Source organism: Triturus cristatus, chromosome 4_1 (assembly GCF_964204655.1).
Source record: "Triturus cristatus chromosome 4_1, aTriCri1.1, whole genome shotgun sequence".
Taxonomy (NCBI): Eukaryota; Metazoa; Chordata; class Amphibia; order Caudata; family Salamandridae; genus Triturus; species Triturus cristatus.
The window spans coordinates 801,041,151-801,062,858 of NC_140585.1; the positions used below are offsets into that span (position 1 = coordinate 801,041,151).

The following is a 21,708-nucleotide window of genomic DNA, read 5'->3' on the forward strand; positions in this document are numbered from 1 at the left end:
AAAATGTCAAGATAACTCTAGTGATTAATGTTCCTACAAATGAGAGTTCGAAATTTTGTCTAGTGGAGGTTTTGGCTCACAGTAAAGTAATGGGAAGGGTTAAAGTGCCTGCTTCAAAGAACATTTACCATGCAGATCAGAGAACTGAGTGAACTAGGAGTAGCACTATAAAAAAGTATACATGATTTTTCCACATTTGTCTAATTACTTTGTGAATGCGAATAACAATAAAGCATACTTGCAACCTGTGTCTACATGCCTGCCTTTCTCAATATTTCAATTTAAAACTATCCAATTGTATTAACGGGCGAACGGTCTCATGCAACGGGCGATTTCTATAGGGTCACTGGAAAATCCACAAGGTTATCCCTGTCCCCCCCAGAAATTTAGTGACTCCTACGACCCTGTACATCAACAATTCAAAATGAACGATTTTATTGAACAATTAGACCTGGCTTGTGTTATATAGCATTTGGATACTTTTATTGATCATAGTTCAAGTAATCATTTGTGTCTTATTCAACTACTGTTGCTTTTAAATATGAAGTAGCCTTTCGAAGATGGCTTGCTGCTGATGCTTAGTGTCAGGAGCTGGGTTACAACTATATTTTCTGTTGAGTCCCCTAGGGGCACTGACTCTGATGGGGGTCCTGGGATAGCTTCTTGTAAGTCTATCCCCTAACCAGTCCTTGGGGGGGGACCAACCATTTATTGCTGGGGGGGGTGTCATTCACATTTACCTTCCGCACACTACAGCATACAGCATCGGGTAATGGATCCGCTCAGTTCAGTCAGCCATTGGATAGCTTCACTGTGAGTGATGACATTCTGCACTTGCACAAGGTGCACATCCACATAAAATGTAGTCCCCTTAAGTGCCAGAGACTACTATAGCCATGTGTGCTTTTTGATTTACAAAAAGAAAAAAAACTTTTACCACAGATAACAAGCATCAGCAAAGACAAAATATTGGCAGGAAAAGACCAGTCATATTGACTTTGCTAATGCTTTTTTAGATTGGAAGGACACAGTCTTTTCTGCTTCTAGGAGATACACATTGATGAATGATTTCCAAAAAAGTCTATGCTTTGGATTAATCTAATGAAAGCTGCCATTCAACCCATGACTCTCCTTGTGATATGAGTGGAGAAAACTTGGCCCTCCCCACAAGTTGTTACTGTCAGTCATGACTAACTGATCCAGCGCCGGCTTAATTTCTTGCTTTGCAGTTTAGTATCATATTTTTAATTTTATTATTACAAAGTCAAGACTGCAACATCAGGAATGCAAAGAAAAACTGTCCTATCAGCTAAGCATGCCTGACACGGGACAACTTAAGATCTCAAGAATGGACTACTGGAAATGAATGAAACTTCTTGTGTACTTTCTGCCTTTCAACTTCTTACCCTGCCCTTAATTCCTCGGTAGCAAATAGGGGGTAGGAAGGTGATTTCATCAGAGTTTAAAGAATGCTTGATGTGAAGTCTGCTAAAGCTGTCATTTTGGTAAACTTACACCCAAGTCCAATCTGCCCGATTTGTGCTCTAACTCTGGACACACCAACCTTATCTGATCTGCAGCTCTGCCCTTGCCTGTAACATTATGATCATATTGGACCTCTGTATTTCCCCTACACTGTTTAATATTGTGCAGGGGACTCTAAGTCAAACCTTTGCTGTCAAAGAGGAGCAGGAGGAGGAGCAGGAGGAGGAGGTGGACCCTTGTAATCATCAAGCTTCTGCTGCATGGCATTCTAAAGGCATTTCCACGGAACACCAAGTCCCTGTAATCCTTGCTGTCATGGAGGAGGTGGAGAAGGAGGTGGGCCCTCATAAAGTGCCATTACCTGCCCCACTGCATGGGAGACCAAAGACTTTTACCGGGGTCACCAGGTCCCAGGAACCTTTGTTGTCATGGAGTAGGTGGGCCCTGATAATCAACAAGTGTTATAAAGCGCCAATACTTGCACAGGAGACCAAAGACTTTTAGAGGGGACCCCAACTCCCAGAAACCTTTTCTGTCATGGAGAAGAAGGGCCTTCATAATCAATGAGCGCTATGAAATACTGCTACCTTCCCTGCAGCGTGGGAGACCAAAGACCTTTACAGGAGACTTCAAATTCATGGAACCTTTGTTGTCAAGGGGGTAGAAGGTGGAGGAGGTTGGCTCTTGTGATCAAGAAGCACTATAAAGTCCTGTTACCTGTCTCACTGCAGGCCCGTTCCATGCCCGTCAAAGCCAGGCAAAGGCAGGCCAGGGTCTCCCCTCTTGGTTTTCATTTAAAAAAAGTTTTATGTTATTTGTGCCCTTCCTTAATCCTTGTTGATTTTTTTGTCTGCTGTGCCTATGAGGCACTATCTACATTGTTTTTCATAATTGTGACTGAATTAAGGAGAACTCATTTGGTTCAGCTCTTTTTTTTCCTTTAGATTTAATTTTGAGGTTTTAAATATTGCATTTGATTTGCTGTACCCTATAATGGCTGCTATTACACTTCCTATGTTTTCATTAATGTGCCTCGTGAGAAACTGGGTGTTTGGTTGAAGGGGGTGTGAGCACTTCTCAAGCAACAGCCGCTATCTTTGACAGGGTAAACCAGAAAAAGTCACTAAATTAACCTGTACCTAACCCACTGGTAGCATGGCAGAAAAGCAGTCAGGCTTAACTTAAAGGCAATATGTAACGCATTTATGCAGCACTCAAATAGCAATAAGGTAGAAACACAACACGAGAAAAGCCACACACCAATTTAGAAAAATTAAGAGTGAATAAACTAACGCCAAAACAACACAAATCTAATCAGTAAAACTGGAGATGTGCAATGTTAAAGATTTAGGTAAACGTAGCGCCAAAAGTCGCACAGTGCCAACTAAGTTATTCTGGTCACCCTGGACAGGGACCAGGGCAGGGAGACAGCAAGGCATTTTCAGAATTGTGACTTAAAATCCAATTCTACCATTAAAAGAGGATTCTAAAGTACAATTCCCTAGACACCAAACATGACATTTCCATCTCCTCCCAAACAAATGTTATCATTTAGTAAATGTAGTAAGGTAACCCAATATCAGGGAGAGATAGGCCTCACAGTAGTGAAAAACAAATTATGAGTTTTTCACTCCCAGGACATGTCAAATTTAAAAGTATATGTCCGATTTTTTAATCCTATGCACTGTGCCCTATGGGTTGTTTAAGGCCTACCCTAGGGGTGACTTATACATACATTGAAAAGGGAGCTTTAGGCCTGGCCTGGCAAGGGATTTATTTTGCCATGTCTAATTGCAGTTTAACACTGCATATAGGCTGCAATGCAAGGCATAGGACATGTTTTATAGGTCTACTTAAGTGGGTGGCACAAGAGGTGCTGGTGGCCCATTAGTAGCATTTAATTTACCAGCCCTGGTTGTATGGCATACCACATAAGTAGTGACTTGTAAGTAAATGAAATATGTCAAATAGGTGCAAGCCAATTTTACCAAGTTTTAGGGAGTAACCACAAGCACTTTAGCACTAGTTGGCAGGGGTAAAGTGCACAGAGTCCTAAGGCCAACAAAAAAACAAATTCAGCAAAACGGGTCGGCTGAGGGCAAAAAGTTTGAGGGTAACCCAGAGGAGAGGGCCACATCCAACATGCTTGTAGATTGTTTTCTCTTGTGGTTTCAGCTATCTGCTTAAAGCAAAACTATGCGGAAAAGAATAGGTGCTTATAGCCAGATATGTCATAAGAATTCAAAGAAATCAAGCAAACATGCTGTTGAGAATTGTTCAATTGATACTATTGCTACTCTAATGGAGGAGGTTGAAATTGTTATTGCATAAAAAAAGATTCAACAAAGGATGTTTTGTCAAATGGGATTTAGGTGAGAAAATTGTTTGCAAAGAAACCTCTACTTCTTTAGCACAGTCCACAGCACCTAAAACCTGGCAGTTGCATAGACTGGGTCTATGATAGGGTCCACATCACTAGTATCTGAAAAAATGTTGAAAGACAAAAGTGAATGTGTTTATTTAGAGCCTACTGTGATTTGTATGAGCCTCACATGCATATTTCCCTCATAGCCATGAGGGGAAAATTATAATGATTTAGAAAAGGAGTGAGGTTGTAAATTATCTCCTTAGAGAATATCTATTGATCCACCAGGTAAATCTTTTGATGACACATGCAATCTGACTAAGAATTCTAAATTGGATAAACTAGATCTTAGACAGGTTATTAACTCACTATTTGATCTTTTCAAATAACTTTTTTATAATAATGTTGTTGAACAATCTAAATAGTTTGAATCCACAGAAGGCCTTATAACATTTCCATTTTGCACCCCTCACTGATTGGTCATGGGGAAGTAAAAAAAAAAGCCCTCTCAGGGAAGATAACCACTTTAGGCTCACTGGGAGGCTGTCCTGTGGCAACAGAGAGTGCATTATGGCTGGGGGGCAAGTTGCAATCATTCTAATCAAAGGTTTATTCCACCTTGCAAGGCTGTAATAACTGCGCATGACAAAAGGCACACGGGAGAGTTGTAAATAAGTTTGCTAATAGATTAGGTTACAAACTGATAGAGGACTGATGCAGTGATTCACAAATACCCTACCATCAAGATATTTCATCCAAATATGCACTGATTTGCAAAAAGACAGTAGGGCTCAGTCGAAACCTTTAAATACCATATTTATAAACCATGTTCTAGAATTAAGGCAAAGCCTACAAAAGAAGAACAAAGTACTAAAAAAATAAGGTAAAACATTGTATGAAAATGACCGGCAGTGCTGCTCTACTTTCAGTTCAGGTATAATTTATGCCGATTGCCATTTGAACCTGGCAGACAAGTACGATCACATAGAGGTAAAGCTTGTAGATTTCAAACTTTTCCTTGGACTTGTCTTGCTTGAACATAGATCATCTTTAGAGGATGGTTCGGAGATTAAGTTTAAAATAAGACCACCACAAAAACCTGAGCCTTTGTTGCTAATGTCAAATAATGTCAACACTCCATGTTCCAACATACTCCAACAACCCAAAATCTGTGTGGACTCCTTGGATGCAGTGACTCCTAGGGGATCCGAGGAGTTGTTCAATGATCTCAGTCTTGACAATAAAAGTGGTTCTCTTTCCAAGGCTCTTAACTATCAAAAAAAGAAATCCGAGGACTAGTGTTTTTCCCCCAGACAGCTTGAGTTCTTTAAGCAATATCAATTCCCTCAGGCCCTAGCATACATTCTATGTACTCTGTAAGCTCTGAAATTCCATTTCAGTGATTACTACTGAAAAACCTTTAATTCCGGAAGTCATATCCACTAAATTGCTTAGTTCCAATAAAGCTGGAATCAATTTTTAATAAGTAAATAGAAATTGGAGCTTGTTCATTGATAATTTCTACTTTTGTCTATTAGAGGAAACATTGGCTACTTTTGCAATGTACAGATGAGGTTTAAAACTTTTAGCATTGAGGCCCCTGGCTCAAATATAGGAAGAACCTTAGGTGGTTTAACTGTTTGGGTTAAACCATCACTAGATTGTTAACTCAAACTGATTAACACAATGTCGGATGATATCCTAGGATTAACTATCAACCTTCCCTGTTGGAAATCAATTATTTTGATAAATCTGCAACTGAGGAATTCTCAGTAATGAATAGTCTAATATTCTGACTCAAGTAAGTGAGATCTTAGAATATTTTAATAACCAACTGTGAGTTTTGCAGGAGACTTTAATACATGTTCTGAACCTGTCAGATGGCACACCATCTTACCAAAGAGGAAAATGAGCATTGGGGAATCCCTTCTTTAGCTTTATTCGATACAATTACTTGGTTTAAGTTGGCCCTTCAGCTTGTTGCTCTGACCACACTCCTTGCTATTCCAGCAGTTGACAGCCACTCCTCAACTCACATTTCTTCACCTTCTACTCTTAGGAGGAGAACTCTTAAAAGTAAAAGTGACTACATCATGCCCGACCTTCAAATTGGTATAAAATGGTGGACATGCTTGCCCACCCTAGACTAGTGAGCGATAATGAACCTCTTATATAAACTCTTATATAAATTCTATATACCAGTAAATGCATGCAAGCCCTACTAATATTGGTTTTGATGCAATTGTTGTTTCCAAAAATCAAAGGAATATCAAATGTGCTTTGTGAAATGGTATTTGCATATATATACAAGACTTTTATTTGGTTTAAGAGCCATATAATTCAACTTGTGGTGCTAATGCTCAGATATTGGAATCTCATGTGAGCTTTTCTGATCAACAAAAAAATATATTTTTCCAAAGAACTTAAGCCAGGAGGTCACATCCACAACACAAACGGATGATATGACACTAAGGGCCCGATTGAGAGCCCGTCGGTCCGACCACTGAATTAAGAAAGTGGTGGTCAGATCAATAGCAGCTGAAGCAACACTGCCGCCGCCACCAGGATACTGGATCCCGACGGTGCGGTGGTTGGAAGAGCAGCAGGCAATGGCAGCGGTGCCGAGGCAGGCACTGCCGTTGAAATTATGATGTCCCTTTCCGACAACCATTTCATAGCAGGGACCCAGCCATGAAAAGATTGTCAGAAAGGGTAGGAAGGGGAGTAAAAAAGGACCACCCGGCATCTGAGCCCAGAGAAATATGTGCCTGGTGGCACATGTAGTACACCCCCTAATGTGGCACTGTTGTGCGTGCACTGTGTGCCATGCACGATATGGTGCATGGCACATGGTGCACGGATGTGCCGAAAGTGCTGCAGCAGCTACTCCGGCCCTTTTCTACGGCTGCAGCATGCCTACCGGCATGGTACTGCCAAATTTGGATCGACAGCCATTAGTTCCATTGTATTACAGCAGTCAGACCCGCGCATACTGATCCGCGGTCTCTTGACCATTGACCCGCTCCTTTTGTTGTTTTGCTGGGGGGCACCACTCACCTGCCCTGCACAGACTCGTGGGACTTCAGTCCCAGACTGCTACACTTGCCACTGCCTCCTCCCCCGCCTACTGATCACCCTGGTGGGACTACAAGTCCCAGGGTGCAATCTGCCCCTTTCCTGCCGCCATTAATGAGAGGGATGCAAAAAGAACAATTGATGGACAGAATGCACAACAATGTCATGCATGAGGGGGAGGCACTCATCATGCTCAAAGCACTGCCTCCTCCCCAGCGGCACGGGACGCTCTCCTGTTGTTGTTTTGCTGGGGGAACTACTCACCTGCCCTGCACAGCCTGGTGGGACTTCAGTCCTAGGCTGCTCCACTTGCCGCTGCCTGCTCACCCACCTCCTGACCACCCTGGTGGGACTACAAGTCCCAGGGTGCAACCTGCCTCTTTCCCGCCGCCACTAACAAGGGGGAGGCACTCTCATTGCGCTCAAAGCACTGCCTCATGCCCCACAGCGCAGGACACTCTCCTGTTGTTGTTTTGATGGGGACACCACTCACCTGCTCTGCACAGCCAGGTGGGACTTCAGTGCCAGGGTGCTACACTTGCCGCTGCCTGCTCACCCGCCTGCTAACCACCCTGGTGGGACTACAAGTCCCAGGGCGCAACCTGCCTCTTTCCCGCCGCTACTAACAAGGGGGAGGCACTCTCATCGCGCTCAAAGCGCTGCCTCATCCCCCACGGGATGCGCGCAGGTCGTGGTGCGGACTGACACGATACAAACTGTGAGTTTCTGTTGCTTTAGTTCTGACCCTGATCTGTTCTTTTCTTTAATTTTCCTGTGCAATCAGGAAGTGTGATTAGGACCCTGTGTGCACTCTGTGTGCCTTCACTGGATAGCTGTATGACACTTATAAGCACAATCCTGCCATTCTTATGATAGCCCTTATATTACCAATCTGCTAGTTATTTTAACACTCATCTTCTTAGTACATTGCTAAATGGTATGGAGAACAGAAAATCAACTGTTTTCGAGAGGGGTGGGAAGACCGATGAGCCCCGCCCGAAAGCCAACAAAAGTTAAACGGCTCGCAAATCAGCAGCCAACAACTGTGTTCTGGATCGCATTGACGATCTATTGGTGGAATGTCAGGGAATCCTAGCTCCTGTTACTTATCCAGCTACACCCGTCACTCTGCACTCTTCTGTTGAGTCACTACATCTTCTAAGTCCAAACCCCAACCCTGCTAAATGTATCCCTTCCATCTTTACCAAGCGAACCACAAGGAGTGCTAAGAATAAGTCCCCGAGTCCTTGCACTGTTACGCAAGTTGCAGCTACCACCAATGACATGGGGGCAGGGATACCCCTATCTCCTATTGTGGTGGTAGACAAAACCATTGCAGATACTACTATCGACACTAACACTAATATCACCCTGGCCAATAGGTTTCTACCACTACAAGATCTGTCCGGCAATCTACAGGGAAGAATGTTAGGACCAGAGGTGGATCCCTTCCCATCGAGCTTATCTATTGAGCCCTTAGAGAAAGATCCAACCGAGCGAATAGGGGATGGTTATTCAGAAGAACTAGCATCAGTAAGGCCAGATACGTCCAGGATTATTACTGATTTGAGGGCTGAAGTCACCTCACTAAAAACATTAATCCTGGGACTTACTGAGCAGGTCAAACTTCTCCTGGACAGAGATCTAACGAAAGTGCACCATCCCAAACAGTTAATTGGACCGCCACAGAATCTAACCCTTCCCCCAGGTAGCACAGTCCCTTAATGTCCATGAGTAGTATTGTCCCCTTAATGTCCATCCCCATCCGCTTCCCTACAAAATCCACCAACTTGAATGCCTTAGAACTAGTGCACAGCAGTGATAAAACGCTAGCTGACAACAATCAACATTCTTTTCATAGGCAAGAACAGGCCTAATGCTCCACCAAGAGCAGCTACATGTCAAATGTGCCCAAAATTCCACCACATATCAAATCTGAAGGTAAAGATTCCTTGATTAATAAATGGATACATTGGATTCAAAAAGTAAGGGGTGCAGATCGGTCATCAAGGACGAAATCCTATGGGCCAAAAGGTTATCCCATCATACCTCCAAAACGGACTGCATAGAACTACATCTATGAGATAAGAACCTAGCACATAATCTCATAGCCCTGGAGGCAAGAACATGCTCACCCTCTCCCACTGGCATCCAGATGAAATACAGTCCCTTCAGCACATTTCAGCTGCAAGCCACTAAAAGGCATGGCATCCTGTTGGGTTCTGATTCACCATTGGCTATTAATGATTGACTGGTACATCAAGCCTGTTCAACCCACACATCATCTCAACACGTAGGCAAGACTGAGCACCTAGCTATCAAAGATTGGCATCACACTGACTTCCTGTCACCAATCTCACAGCCCTCTAGCCTTTGGACCCTTGATCGATTACAGTCTAGTACCGACACCCCATCAGAGGTGACCCTAGAATTACAAGCAACCACTTCAAGCATACAGACAGGCTGTGCAATGGATGGGATCCAATCTGTCAGCCTAGGCTCAGGAGAATTGACCTCAAATCTTTGTTTACTGTCCTGGAACGTGGCTGGGGTAAGACCAAAGGTGGCGCTTCCTCATTGGGTCCAACATATAGAGCAATTTGACATCTGCATTCTGCAGGAAACCTGGTCAACCACAGCTACCATAATCCTCTTGAGTTTGATTTGGCATCACCTTGGGCCAAAAACAGTAGCTTCCCTGGTACAATACTTTCAACTAAGAAGATATGCCCTACCAATGACAATAGGTGACTTAAATGGGCATGAGTAGCAATTGACACCGCCAAACTCGAAGATATCAAGCGCATACTCCTAGAGAGTACTAGCAAGCATCACAGCCTACTTGAGCAGCGGGAGGAGTCCACAAAGATCACAGATATCCATACACTTCTCTTTGAACAGCTACCATCTTATTTTAGAATGCCTAAACGGCCCCAGTGCAAGTCGACATCTACCAGTCCACACTCCTTCTGGTTTAACCTGGAGTGCAGGAACATATGGTCAAAATTGGCCGTCGCCATCAGAGCAAATGACATGGCAGACCTAAGAGAGACAAGGAGATCCTACAAGATAGCTCTGACTAGAGCAAAAAGGGAATGGGCCGAGAACCGATGGCTCCAGATCAGTGATGTCTGTCAGAGGAAAGACTCTCAACAGTTTTGGCTTTTAGTCACAAGGGGAGATGCAAAAAGACCAAGGCCACCCACCAACAACATTGCCATTTCAACATGGTTTGACCTATTTTCTGCAGTTTACACTGGAACAGGAGAGATGGCTATAGAAGGTTCCACTGTTGACTACACTAGCATCCAGACTAATTATCTATTTTCTTTAGCTGACATCACTCAAAGCATAAATTCTGTAGTTAGGAACAAAGCCTCGGCTCCTCATGGTGTACCTGGTGATGTCTTTCTCAATGATATTGTCAACTGGTCTAAATACATCTGGGCACTAGCTAACGGAATTGCTTCTGGGGCTCCAATACCGCCATGGTGGAAGGGAGCCGAGGTTATTCCGGTCTTTAAAAAGGGTGACCGTTCACTGCCATCTAACTACAGGCCGATTAGCCTGATTGATGGTACTCAAAAGTATTCTCCCATGGTCTTCTCACGAAGATCAGAACATGGATGGAGGAGAACAACATTCTATCCACCTTCCAAGCTGGGTTCAGACGAAAGTTAGCACCATCGATCAGGTCTTTCGTTTCTCCCTACTGGCCTGGAAAACAGTGATCAACAAACAGGGCAGTCTCTACATTGCATTTATTGATTTAAAGTCGGCTTTCGACTTCATCCCCAGGCTCAAATTATGGCACGTCCTGCAAGAACTGGGGCTTCCACTGGAGATCCTTGCACTAGTTGTCCATCTGCATGAGGGCAACTACGCAAGGGTTCGCTGGGGGGACCAAGGTCAATTGACAGACTCAATTATAGTTGATAGGGGGGTCCGACAGAGCTGTGTGTTGGCCCCCACACAGTTTTAGCTCTTTATCAACAGAGTGGCCCAACACCTTGCGGAAGTCTCCTCTGATGCCCCCACATTGGGAGTGTCAAAGTAACAACTTTACTGTTCGCGGATGACACGCTATTGGTCTCCAAGTCCCCCAGTGGTCTCCAATTGCTCCTTGCTCGCTTCGCCGCCTTCTGTGGAATGAGAGGCTTGGAAGTTAATACCTCGAAAATCGAGCTCCTGTTGATGAACCCCGAAACATCTTTCAAAGGTAAAATGTTGTTGGGGGGGACTCCACTGGCAAGAGTGACCACATTTGACTATCTGGATGTGACCCTCTCGAAGGAAATGGCCTGGAAGCACCACATCACAAATAATAATAATAATAATAAAGAAGTTTATATAGCGCATGGTTATACTACCTAGTATGTCCCCGCGCTGCGATGCAAATGGACAGATCATAAGTGGAGTAAAACAGTATAGGGTGGAAGAGGAGAGACCCGCTACTCTGTCTTGAACAACCAAGTCTTCAAGTTTCTCCGAAACATGCTTTCGGACTGCTCCAGACGCAGTTCCACAGGGAGATTATTCCACTGTTTAGCAGCAAGGTAGCGGAAGGAGCGACCCCCCATTCTTACACTTTTTATGACAGGGATGAGTACACGCCCTGTACCCGAGGACCGGAGGGTCCTGGGAGGTAGGTAGGGGGACAGCAGGTCATTGAGATAGGACGGGGCTCTATCATGGAGAATTCGATGGCATATGCACAGGGCCTTAAAGGAGACACGTTCCTTAACTGGCAACCAGTGCAAAGTGGTAAGGGCCAGTTTTGTAGAACTCCTCCTAGGCAGCATTAGGACCAGTCGGGCCGCAGCGTTCTGAATATATTGCAGCCTTTGCATACTTTTTTTGTTGGCACGCAAGTAGAGGACATTCCAATAGTCCAAGCGTGAGGTGACAAGTGCATGTACTAGGGTTTTCCTGGCCGCTACAGGGAGCACATCTAAGACTTTCCGGAGGCCCTTCATAAAGCCGAAGCACCTACCAGCAACTGTCCTGGATTAGTGGTCAAATAACAGTTTAGGGTCCAGCCAAACACCCAGGTCCTTCACCTGCTCCCTCGGGGCAGGAGTAGGACCGAGGGTCTGAGGCCACCACTTGGAGGACCATAGGTTGGTGTTTCTACCTACAATCAATACCTCAGTTTTATCACCGTTCAATTTGAGGCAGTTGTTGGCCATCCAACCGGCCAGTTCTTGAAGGCACAGTGAAAAGTTGGAGGCGTCCTCATCACAGGATTGAGAAAGAGATGCAACAAGTTGTGTGTCATCAGCATAGGACACGATGTTAACACCAAACTTTTTGATATTCACAGTCATAGGAGCGAGATAGAGATTAAAGAGCGTGGGGCTCAGAATGGATCCCTGAGGGACCCCCTGCTCTAGCCTGACATTCTTAGAGTAGAACGGTCCTTGGGCTACTTGGAAACTCCTGTCTTGAAGGACGGAGCTAAGCCAATCCAGAGCTAAGTTAACCACTCCACCTTCCTTAAGACGCTGCAGCAAGATGGAGTGGGCTACAGTGTCGAAGGCAGCACTGAGGTCTAATAAGATCAGGGCAACCGACTGACCTGCGTCAACCAGACTACGGATGGTTTCCGTGGAAAAAAGCAGAGCCGACTCAGTGGAATAGGTAGCCCGGAAACCTGACTGCGTGGTATGCAGCAGATTGTTATGATTAATATAGCTTACCAGTTGTTCGTTAACCACCTTTTCTGCGAGTTTAGCAACAAAAGGTAGCAGCGAGATTGGCCGCAGATTTTCCAGCCGACTAGCCTTCATTCCGGCCTTCTTTTTGATGGGCACAGCCTGTTTCCATTCCCGTGGGACAACTCCAGTGTTAAGCGAGAGTTGGATGAGGTGTCTAAAATAAGGTGTCAGTGGGACCATGATATCCTTCATGTTCTTAGGTTTCACCGGATCTTTAGGGGATCCTGACTTAATTCTCAGGGCAAGAGCATGAAGGTCAGTCACTGAAGGGAGACTAAAGCTCGGAAGACAGGAGACCACAGTCGGGCTTCCCTCACTTGTAGAAATGGATTTCCCCTTGCGAGCTGCCTCAGGAAAGGTAGAAAAAATTTCTCCACCTTCTCGAGAAAAACTCAGCAATCCTGTCACAGGCCTCAGCTGAGTCCCTATTAGGGGGTGACATTCTGTCCAGCGTAGATAGTTCTTTTAAAATCCGGAACAGTTCCCTAGAGGAGTTCTCAGCTGATTCAATCTTAGTATTGTAGTAGGCAGCTCGTGTCTTTTTTATAAGAGAGTGGTATTTCTTGAGACCAGATTTATAGGATACTTTCCTATCCATAGAAAAATCCAGTCTCCAGCTACGTTCCAAGCGTTTACATGCAGATCTAGCGACCTTCAGTTCTTCGCTGAACCAAGGGGCAGTTTTACTTTGTCTCCTTGGGGCACAAGAAGCCCAGGGGGCTACCTTGTCAAGCGCCTCATGGATGCGGCAATTCAGGACATTGCAGGCCATTTGCACATCACTTCCTTCTAGGGGTCTTCCTAACAGTAGGGCCTGATTGAACCTGGAGGCCGAGAAATTGGCCCATTTCCTCTGAGGTTTATTCAGTATGGTCACCATCTGAGGTTTAACGATTGTAAAATTAAATGACACCAAATAGTGGTCAGACCAAGGGACCGGAATCGGAACATCAACCCAGATGCCTTCCCAGTTGGCAAATATGGGGTCTAGCAGATGTCCCAACTGATGGGTAGGGAGAGTGGATTGGAGCTTTAAGTTAAGTGAGGCCATCTCCTGACGGAAATCTTGGGCAGAGACATTATATCCATCATCTAAATGAAGATTGAGGTCACCCAGCACCATCACTTTAGCGTACCGTAACGCTAGATGAATCGCCAATTCTCTGAGATTGTGCGTGAATTGAAGGATGGGGCCAGGCGGACGGTATATTAAAAGGCCTTTAATAGTGTAGGCGCTATCCGCCCCAATAGTAAAAAGACCTGCCTCACATGTCTCTATGTCCACCCTTTCCAATGCACATACAATGGAGAGTTTATGGATCAGTGCGATCCCGCCCCCTTTATTGATAGGACGATCCAGTCTCAGAATTCCATAATTAGGGGGGAGTGCCACAAGAATATCCGGCACCGAGTCCTCTGACAGCCAAGTCTCAGTCAGCATCATGATGTCTGGTTGTCAGAGAGAAGGTCATGTAATTCTAATTGGTGTTTAGTAAGAGATCTACAATTCATAAGCATAATCCTACAGCCGAAGAAAACCACTGGGGCTCTGATTATACAGCATAGGGCCTCCCAGACTAGACCAATGGCAGCTCCACTGCAGATATAGGAACAGAAGGTAGTAGGCTCTGCTTTGTATGGGGCTGAACATTGGGAATTTGACAATTTGGAGGACCTCCTAATCACTAAGAACACATTTTTAAGATCCCTTTGTTCTCTCCCCGCAGAGCACCCCGCTCCTCCCACTAATATAGATATGGGCAGAACATCTATAGTGGACAAAGCAAGGCTTCGCCCCCTTCATTTTTGGCTATCCCTAAAACAAATTTCAGAGCTCTCTCACTACGTAGCCGCTCTTGATGAAGTCTATAAACTTGACTGTTTCAAAAAAATTGGATGGTTCACCAAAGTCCAGACACTGCTCTTAGCTATAGGCTTGGGGAACTTGTGGGATGCCGCCGATTCCAGCTTATTGCCTAGTAGAGAACTGGCCAAGACTCAATACTGGAACTGGGTGGCACAGTTCACTGTCCCCCATTCGTCTGGAGGCCGTCTTACACTAGAATTCATGGAATTCAAGCTGTCCAGTGCATACAAGTAACATATGGAGGTTATCACGATTCAACAAGATAGGAAGCTTTACATCCAATTTAGATTTGGCTCCCTCCCTGTGAATTCCTTCTCAGCGGCATGGCAGCGGCCTTCCGCCGCAACACAGTATTGCCCAGATTGCCCCAGGTCTGTCGAGTCAATCAATCACACTTTCTTTGCTCGTCCGATGTATAAATCCCCGAGAATCAAATGGCTAGCACCTGTCTGTATGGTGTTGGGAACTCGATACAACCAAGAAGCGCTGTGCATTCTAAAAACAGATTCTAGGCCATTAGTTGTTTGTGCAGTTGCTAAGTTTCTGGGGGAAATGTGGATTATTAGAAGGTACGCAACAAAGAAGAGATAAGGCGAACCCTCTGAACTTTTATTACCTTTAAGCTAATATTTTTCTATCTCATATTTTAGTATCTTGACGATTTGTTTAGGGATTGTCATTATAAAGTGGGTCCTTTTGTGTAATCTAATTGGGCGTAACCCATTGACACCACTTTTTTTTTATTCTCCTACCTTTTAACACTTGGCTCACATTTCTACAACTAGCCGGTGCAATTTTTTACTATTGTAATGGCTGTCCAGTGGTCCAACTGCTGTTATCGTAATCGGGCCCTAAATGTATAGCTGCCAAAAATTATTTGATTCTTGCAATCAAAAATGGTGACAAATATATGAAGCCCGGGCTGGTTACTAAATGACCCAGAGGTCATCCAAAAATATTGGTAAAATAAAATTTGGAAAGATTTGCTGGAACCTGTTAAGTCCCATTATTCGAAGGCTTTCTGTAATAATGTATCTCATGGAGGGAAACGATTTGATGAAGCCAGAAATACATTTACAGCCACATAAATGGGAATTGTATTTCGCAATGCTATATGAGGCTGCATTTCAAGATCTCCAATACTCTTCCCAGCATGTTCAAATTAATTTAGATGGTGTTCTCTTGATATATTTTTCTTTAGTTGGTGCTATGAACGCCATAAATGCTCAAGAACCAGGCAGGGCTTCTGATTTATTTAAAACCCCCTGTGCTGTGATCTTTTCACAACCTAAGACATGGGGCTCATAGAAATAAATTGTCAAAAGCCAAAGGGGCTGGTGCACCTATTCCAGAATCATGGAGGGGTGCCAAGAGCATTCCAATTCACAAAATGGCCCTTAAAGCCACTCAGTAAATTATCAAGCATTATGTTTTATTAATAACATCCAAAAAATATTGGATTCATTGTGGATGTAGGAAAATCATGCTCTTTCCCATTTACAGGCAGAATGTAGGTCTAAAGTAGGTATCGTAGATCAGCAGACAAGCTCTTTTGTTTTCTTTTAATTGAATAGAAAATCATTTACATAAACCATTGCCACTTAAAGTGGCCTTTGTGAATTAATGTGCTTCCTTTGACCTTGCCCCGAGTGCTTTATTGGGAAGTGCTTGCAAAATAGCTAGTCCCTTATATAATAAACCAACTTTATTCAGAGAATTTTGTACAAGTTCAGTGGGGCACAAATGGCGAACTAACCAAGAGCATAAATATTAATAAGGAAGTTTCCAGGGTTGTGTCCTTGCCCCAACACTCTTTTTGCTCATCATGAATGGGTGCATAGATTGTACATCAAACGTCTCAATGTCACTTCTTATATTGTGGGCCAAGAGGTTCCAACACTCTTATCTGCGGATGATGCACTATCAGTATCCAAAACTCTGATGGGCCTTAAAGTTCTCTAAGATGTTCACTGAGTTTGAATTAAATCATGGGCTTGAAAACAATGCCTCTAAATCAAAATTCATCATGTTCAATCACCATAAATGATTGATTAGTACAAATGATTTGTCACTGATGAGGGTTTATGAATTTGACTATTTGGGTACAATATTTTAAGAATCACATACCTGATCTTCCCAAAATGTCAAAAGTGATCTCCTCTTAAATCATAGAGCCGCTGCTATACTAAAATTTGCTATTTGTTAATCAACTTTCTCTATATCTCCAACATTAATAATGTAGAGGGAAGCTGCTTTTAGCACAGCTCTTTATGGTTCTGAGCTTTGGGCCACTAAGTTAGAAAAGTTGAAAACAAAAATGAAAATGATTCTGCTCTAAAAACATTTCTTAAAATACTAATCTGAAGCCACTCTTGTATTGGATATGAATATAGACAATGGATGTCCTGTATAGAGAAGTGTTACAGAATGTGATGAATAGATCCGCAGCTCTCAAAATCGCATGAGTTGCCGATGTAAAATGCTTTTGACTTGTCTACATAATGGACGGAGCCTCTATCTCTCAGACATGTCTCCAACATTTTGATTATTACATATTGGTCAGTAGCTTCAAGCGATTGGTTACCCCTGCTCATGGTGCCCCATCAGAGTGTTTTCTAACATTTAAGGGAGATTTGAAATTTGAAGATTTCTTAAATCATATCAGTTCTCCTAAAACGAGGGCACTGCATATTAAATATAGACTTGGTATTCTCCCATCAGCCACTTTTACTTTTAAATGGTCAACTAACAATCCTAGTTAATGTATTTGTCAGGTTTGTAGAGAGGGAGGAGCATTTTACTTCTTTTGTGGGTCTTGTTAAAACAAACATCTAAATAGATTGCCCCACTGTGTCAGCTTATGTTACTCTCGCAATGGACGGTGGCCTTGAGGACTGGATTTGTAAAACCGATCCTAGCATTTGTATAGTATTTGCTGTTTCCAAATTCTTACAATCTGCATGGTGTATAAGAATGACATTAGTTTAGTTACTATGAAGGCACTATTTCAAAGATTGAATGCTGTTTTATGCATTTTACAGATTCTATGATTTTTTTGGGGGGACTTGAGTGCTGCTATAATATTTGCTGTTGTAGACCTGTTATAACCTGCATTGTGTTCAAGAACTAAATTGGTTCAGCTTTAATGTAAGCACAATTACAATGATTGTATACACTTTTGAACTTTTTGATGTTTGCTGTACACTGTTTTTAACGTGTTGATGGCTCATTGAATCCGAGCAAATAAATAAATAAATTATTTTTGGTTATCATATTCACCACTTCACTGCTTGGTCTATGCATTACCTGCTCGGTCTGTGAACAAACCTTTTCTAATAATAGATCTGAGCCTCCCCAAAGCAACCCACCGCCTTCAATCTCATGCTCAAACTACTAGTTCTAGGAATAGTTTATTGCCGACATTGTTTCTACTCTTACGGAGTATGAATCTCTGAATCATATCTAGCCTTTCAGTCTTCCAAGGAACATGCATCACCATCCCTGAACTGTCTCTAGTCTATCTTCATCATATTTCAAAGGTTAACTTCAAAAGCAGACTCCTGGTCATAATGCTACAAATGTACTCCTCAAATGCCCCTTTCTTACTCCAGGTGTTACTTTTACTTATGCCTTCTCTTACTCCTACTCTTATTCATACATAAGTCTTACTCCTACCCTTAACTTTTACACTTACTCCTACAAGTACTATGTCTCCTACACTTTTCCTCCTCACTCTTACACTATCACTCTCCCGCACACGTACCCCTGCTTAGGTTTACTCTGAATCCTAATCTTACCTCTAATTATTACCATTTATTCCAATTATAACTCCTACTTTTATACCTACATAACTCTTTCTCTTCTTGTGGCTATTTTTTTCTCCTGATTATTCTTGCTTTTACTCTAAATTACTCCTGCTTACTACTACATATTCCTTTTCTTGGTCTTACTCGTACTTACTCATACTTTCACTCCTAGCTATTCCTAAACTTAATCCCACTTACATGGATCCATCTCCAAGAGTCCATCGGCCACCCTCACTCAAACATGTATCCTTCCACCCATACCCAAGCATTAATCATTCAACTCAGGACCAAGCATGTATCCATCCACCAACAGTTGCAACCATAAATCACTCCCATTCATCTGCCCACCATTGTATACACTCCCATCATCCAAACTTCAATTCATCTTTGTACACAGCCATGTATCTATCCACGCACCCAGAAAACACCCACTTGTCTTTACATGTGCCAGTATGCGTATTATTCCCCTGCATGTGCTTTTGTAAATGCGTGTGTCAGAGAGATAGTGAGAGACAACACATATCTGGGTAGTCTACTTGCATATGGCTACCAGGTGTGCTTTCTGTTAGTGCACACAAACATATCACTCAACAACATTTGGCCCTTACATCAAAGAACATGTACACCCCAATCGGGGCATAGGCAGTCACTGATATTCAGTGGGTGTAAATCTCAGACTTCCCAAATAAAAAAGCAGAGGGTGTACAGGTGAATGGCCAAGATAATCAAGGTTTGGGATGGATTGATTCCATTAAGAGCAGAGTCAGTACTGATTTGCATTAGGTGGGCCTCTGGAACTGATTAAAGGTTTGGTGGACAGGTACACCATTGCAACAGCTATGGAATACCTTGTCTGCCAAACTCAAGATTCCTCCACCTAACCAATTTTGAGTTGGATGGACAACAGGCTTTACGCCAATGGAGTCAAATTTACTCCGTTGGTGTAAAACTTCCTCTGGCGGCCTGATGCAGTAGATGCCGTCTGCGGTAAGCCGTCTTAAGAGTCCACAGACATTTGAGTGGATGGTCGGATGGCTTTTTTCTTACTTCCCGTCACCATCAGGGAAGGACAGTGGAAAAAGAAAAATGACCCCCACACCATAAAAGAAAACTTCCATGGTATGTGGATTATTTGTTTTTTCAAAAACAAACTGCTGCTTTGGGAGTTTGTTTTTCAAAAATAAAAACTTTGGAAAAGTTTGATGGCTAGGTGCCATGTTTGACGGAGCCTTCCTTCAACCTTTTCCTACACTGGCAGGAAACGTCATGACGGTGGTTCCAGGCAATGCATAGAAGTGTGCCTCTGGTGGGTGGGCATCTCTAAAACTGGCGGGCGGAGTAAAGGCAGGCTGATGGATGTAAAGTTTTCCACCACCTTGTCTGCTATTACTCTCTGCCAAATGCTAAATAAGACCCTATGTCAAGAGTGGCTCAATAGGTGAAAAAGGATGGTTTGCAATGCTACCACGAGTCACTGCCAGCTGTAACACTATTTGCAAGTATTCGTCCCATCACTTTTTGTGTGAATGCTTGTCAGTAGTGTGCCTAGAAACCAGAGACTGGGTCAGCTTACCAAGCCTACCACAGTCAATGGCTGTGAATTTGGTACTTTTTCTGGTACCCGGCACTATATATGTTTAAGCCCCTCATCCAAAAAATGAACTAGTTAAAACCTGTTAATGAAATCAAGATGACAAGAAAAACCAACACGAGCATAGCAGACCCGAGTCAGTGCCCCCAGGCCCAACTACCAAGCTAAGAATGCATTTATTTGGGTGGGGCATCACGCCCCAAACACCCACCCTGAAGACCCAAATAGCATGCATTATGAATAATGTTCCCTCTTTAAAATCCATGAATTAACTGTGGTGGAGCTCAGCATGAGGTTTCCTGGTGGGTTTCAAATATATTGCTAGACGGCAAACACTTTCCATCATTATACTGCCACTCGGCCTACAACATCTTGCATTGACTCTCTACTTAATTGACACGTTTGGGTGAATTCACTCCTTCAATTGCCATGTGCTTTACAACAATGAATTGCAATGTACATCACTTCAAATCAGGTTCGCGTGGTCACTTAGGATTTGTAAACATGAGTAGGGTTTACTTACATCTTTATGGAGAGGGTTTACACTGCTAAACCCACTGCTAAACCCGCTTGAGTAACAGCCGTCCGCTGTAGTCCGTATGTGGGTCAGGTTGAAGATGCAAAGGGCTGTGCTTCCTGAGGCACTGATGGGTGTTCCCAGCGTGAATATTCCCGCCCAGAGAGCCCCTTCCTTCGACCTCTGGATGAGGGATGATGACACAAGGGTCTTTGTTGTGCGTTGGTCATCGCAGACAAGAGTCGCCTCACCGTACAGCGATAATTCCTCATTTTTGTACCTTGTTATGACCATTGTGGGTCCACCACCTGTACTGTTAAAGCTGGAAGGTGTGAATATGTCATCTCCCCACACAAAAGCATCAACAAAATGTAACGTTTCGTTTTTATTCAATTTTAGATTGTTGCTCTCAGACGAAACTAGGAGGTCGTTATAGATAACAATAGCATTCTTCGCCTCTGACTTGTCTGACTCTTTACTGCTGATCAGTGCTGCTATGGCCAGGTGGTTCTTTGTTTTAAGTTTGAACACGGTGCCGTGAGAGGGCTGGCCTGCAGTGCTCGACACCACTTCTGTTTCTGTCTTTAAGACTTGCCCCACATCGCTGAGATTGCGCTTTTCAATCCTGCCTTTATCCCAGGTCCAGCCCGTGTACACCACGCCCTCTTCCTCGGACACCAGCAGCAGGTTGTTGGCCTGGGTACTGTTCTCCGGGTGTGGGTTTGCTGTGCCAGCGGATGCGTTGCGTTCTAGCTGCAGCCGGGTGTCCAGCTGGTACAGCCGGTTCCCAGAGGTGATGAAAACGCGCCTCTGGCTGACGGCGACATTGGCTATCGGGTACCCTGGCTTGAAGGATTCCCCTCCGTGGCACCGCGCTCCGCTGAGCAGGACCGACAGCCAGAGGAGGGCAGTGCCCGCCGCCTCGGTGGCACTGCGGGAGTATCTCCACTGCATGGTGTAAGGTGGGCCGTAGCTGAGCTGAAGAGAGCTCCGACGTCCATGCCCTGCAAGAGGGAATGCTCGTTACTTGAAGTCTGTCGAGCGCTTCCTCTTTTTGCTGAGGAGTCAGGGTTGCGTGGAGGAAGCATGCGTTCTTCTCGCCTCTGCCCAACTTCCGCGACTACCCACCAGCGCGCCGGACTCTTGAAGCAGCTTGCTTTGTGTCAGGTGGGTGGGGTAGCAGGCTTCAGCCGGAGCACAAAAAAGCACGGTGGAGGGTGATGGTTAAAAAAAGGTTAGTGCATCCTGTGGAGTGACTTCAAGTAGGATCTGTTTTTCCATTAAA

At 43.9% G+C, this 21,708-nt stretch overlaps 1 protein-coding gene across 1 annotated transcript in view; it reads right to left on the bottom strand.

Annotated features, from left to right (window-relative positions):
• The window catches only part of PLXNC1 (plexin C1), a 464,687-nt gene extending 443,195 nt beyond the window's left edge, over positions 1–21,492 (bottom strand). The window contains exon 1 of the mRNA XM_085653399.1: positions 20,430–21,492. Within this exon, the coding sequence (XP_085509525.1) occupies positions 20,430–21,377 (948 nt within the window). The 5' untranslated portion in view covers positions 21,378–21,492. The remainder of the gene's footprint in view (positions 1–20,429) is intronic.
• Between the last annotated feature and the right edge of the window lie 216 nt (positions 21,493–21,708).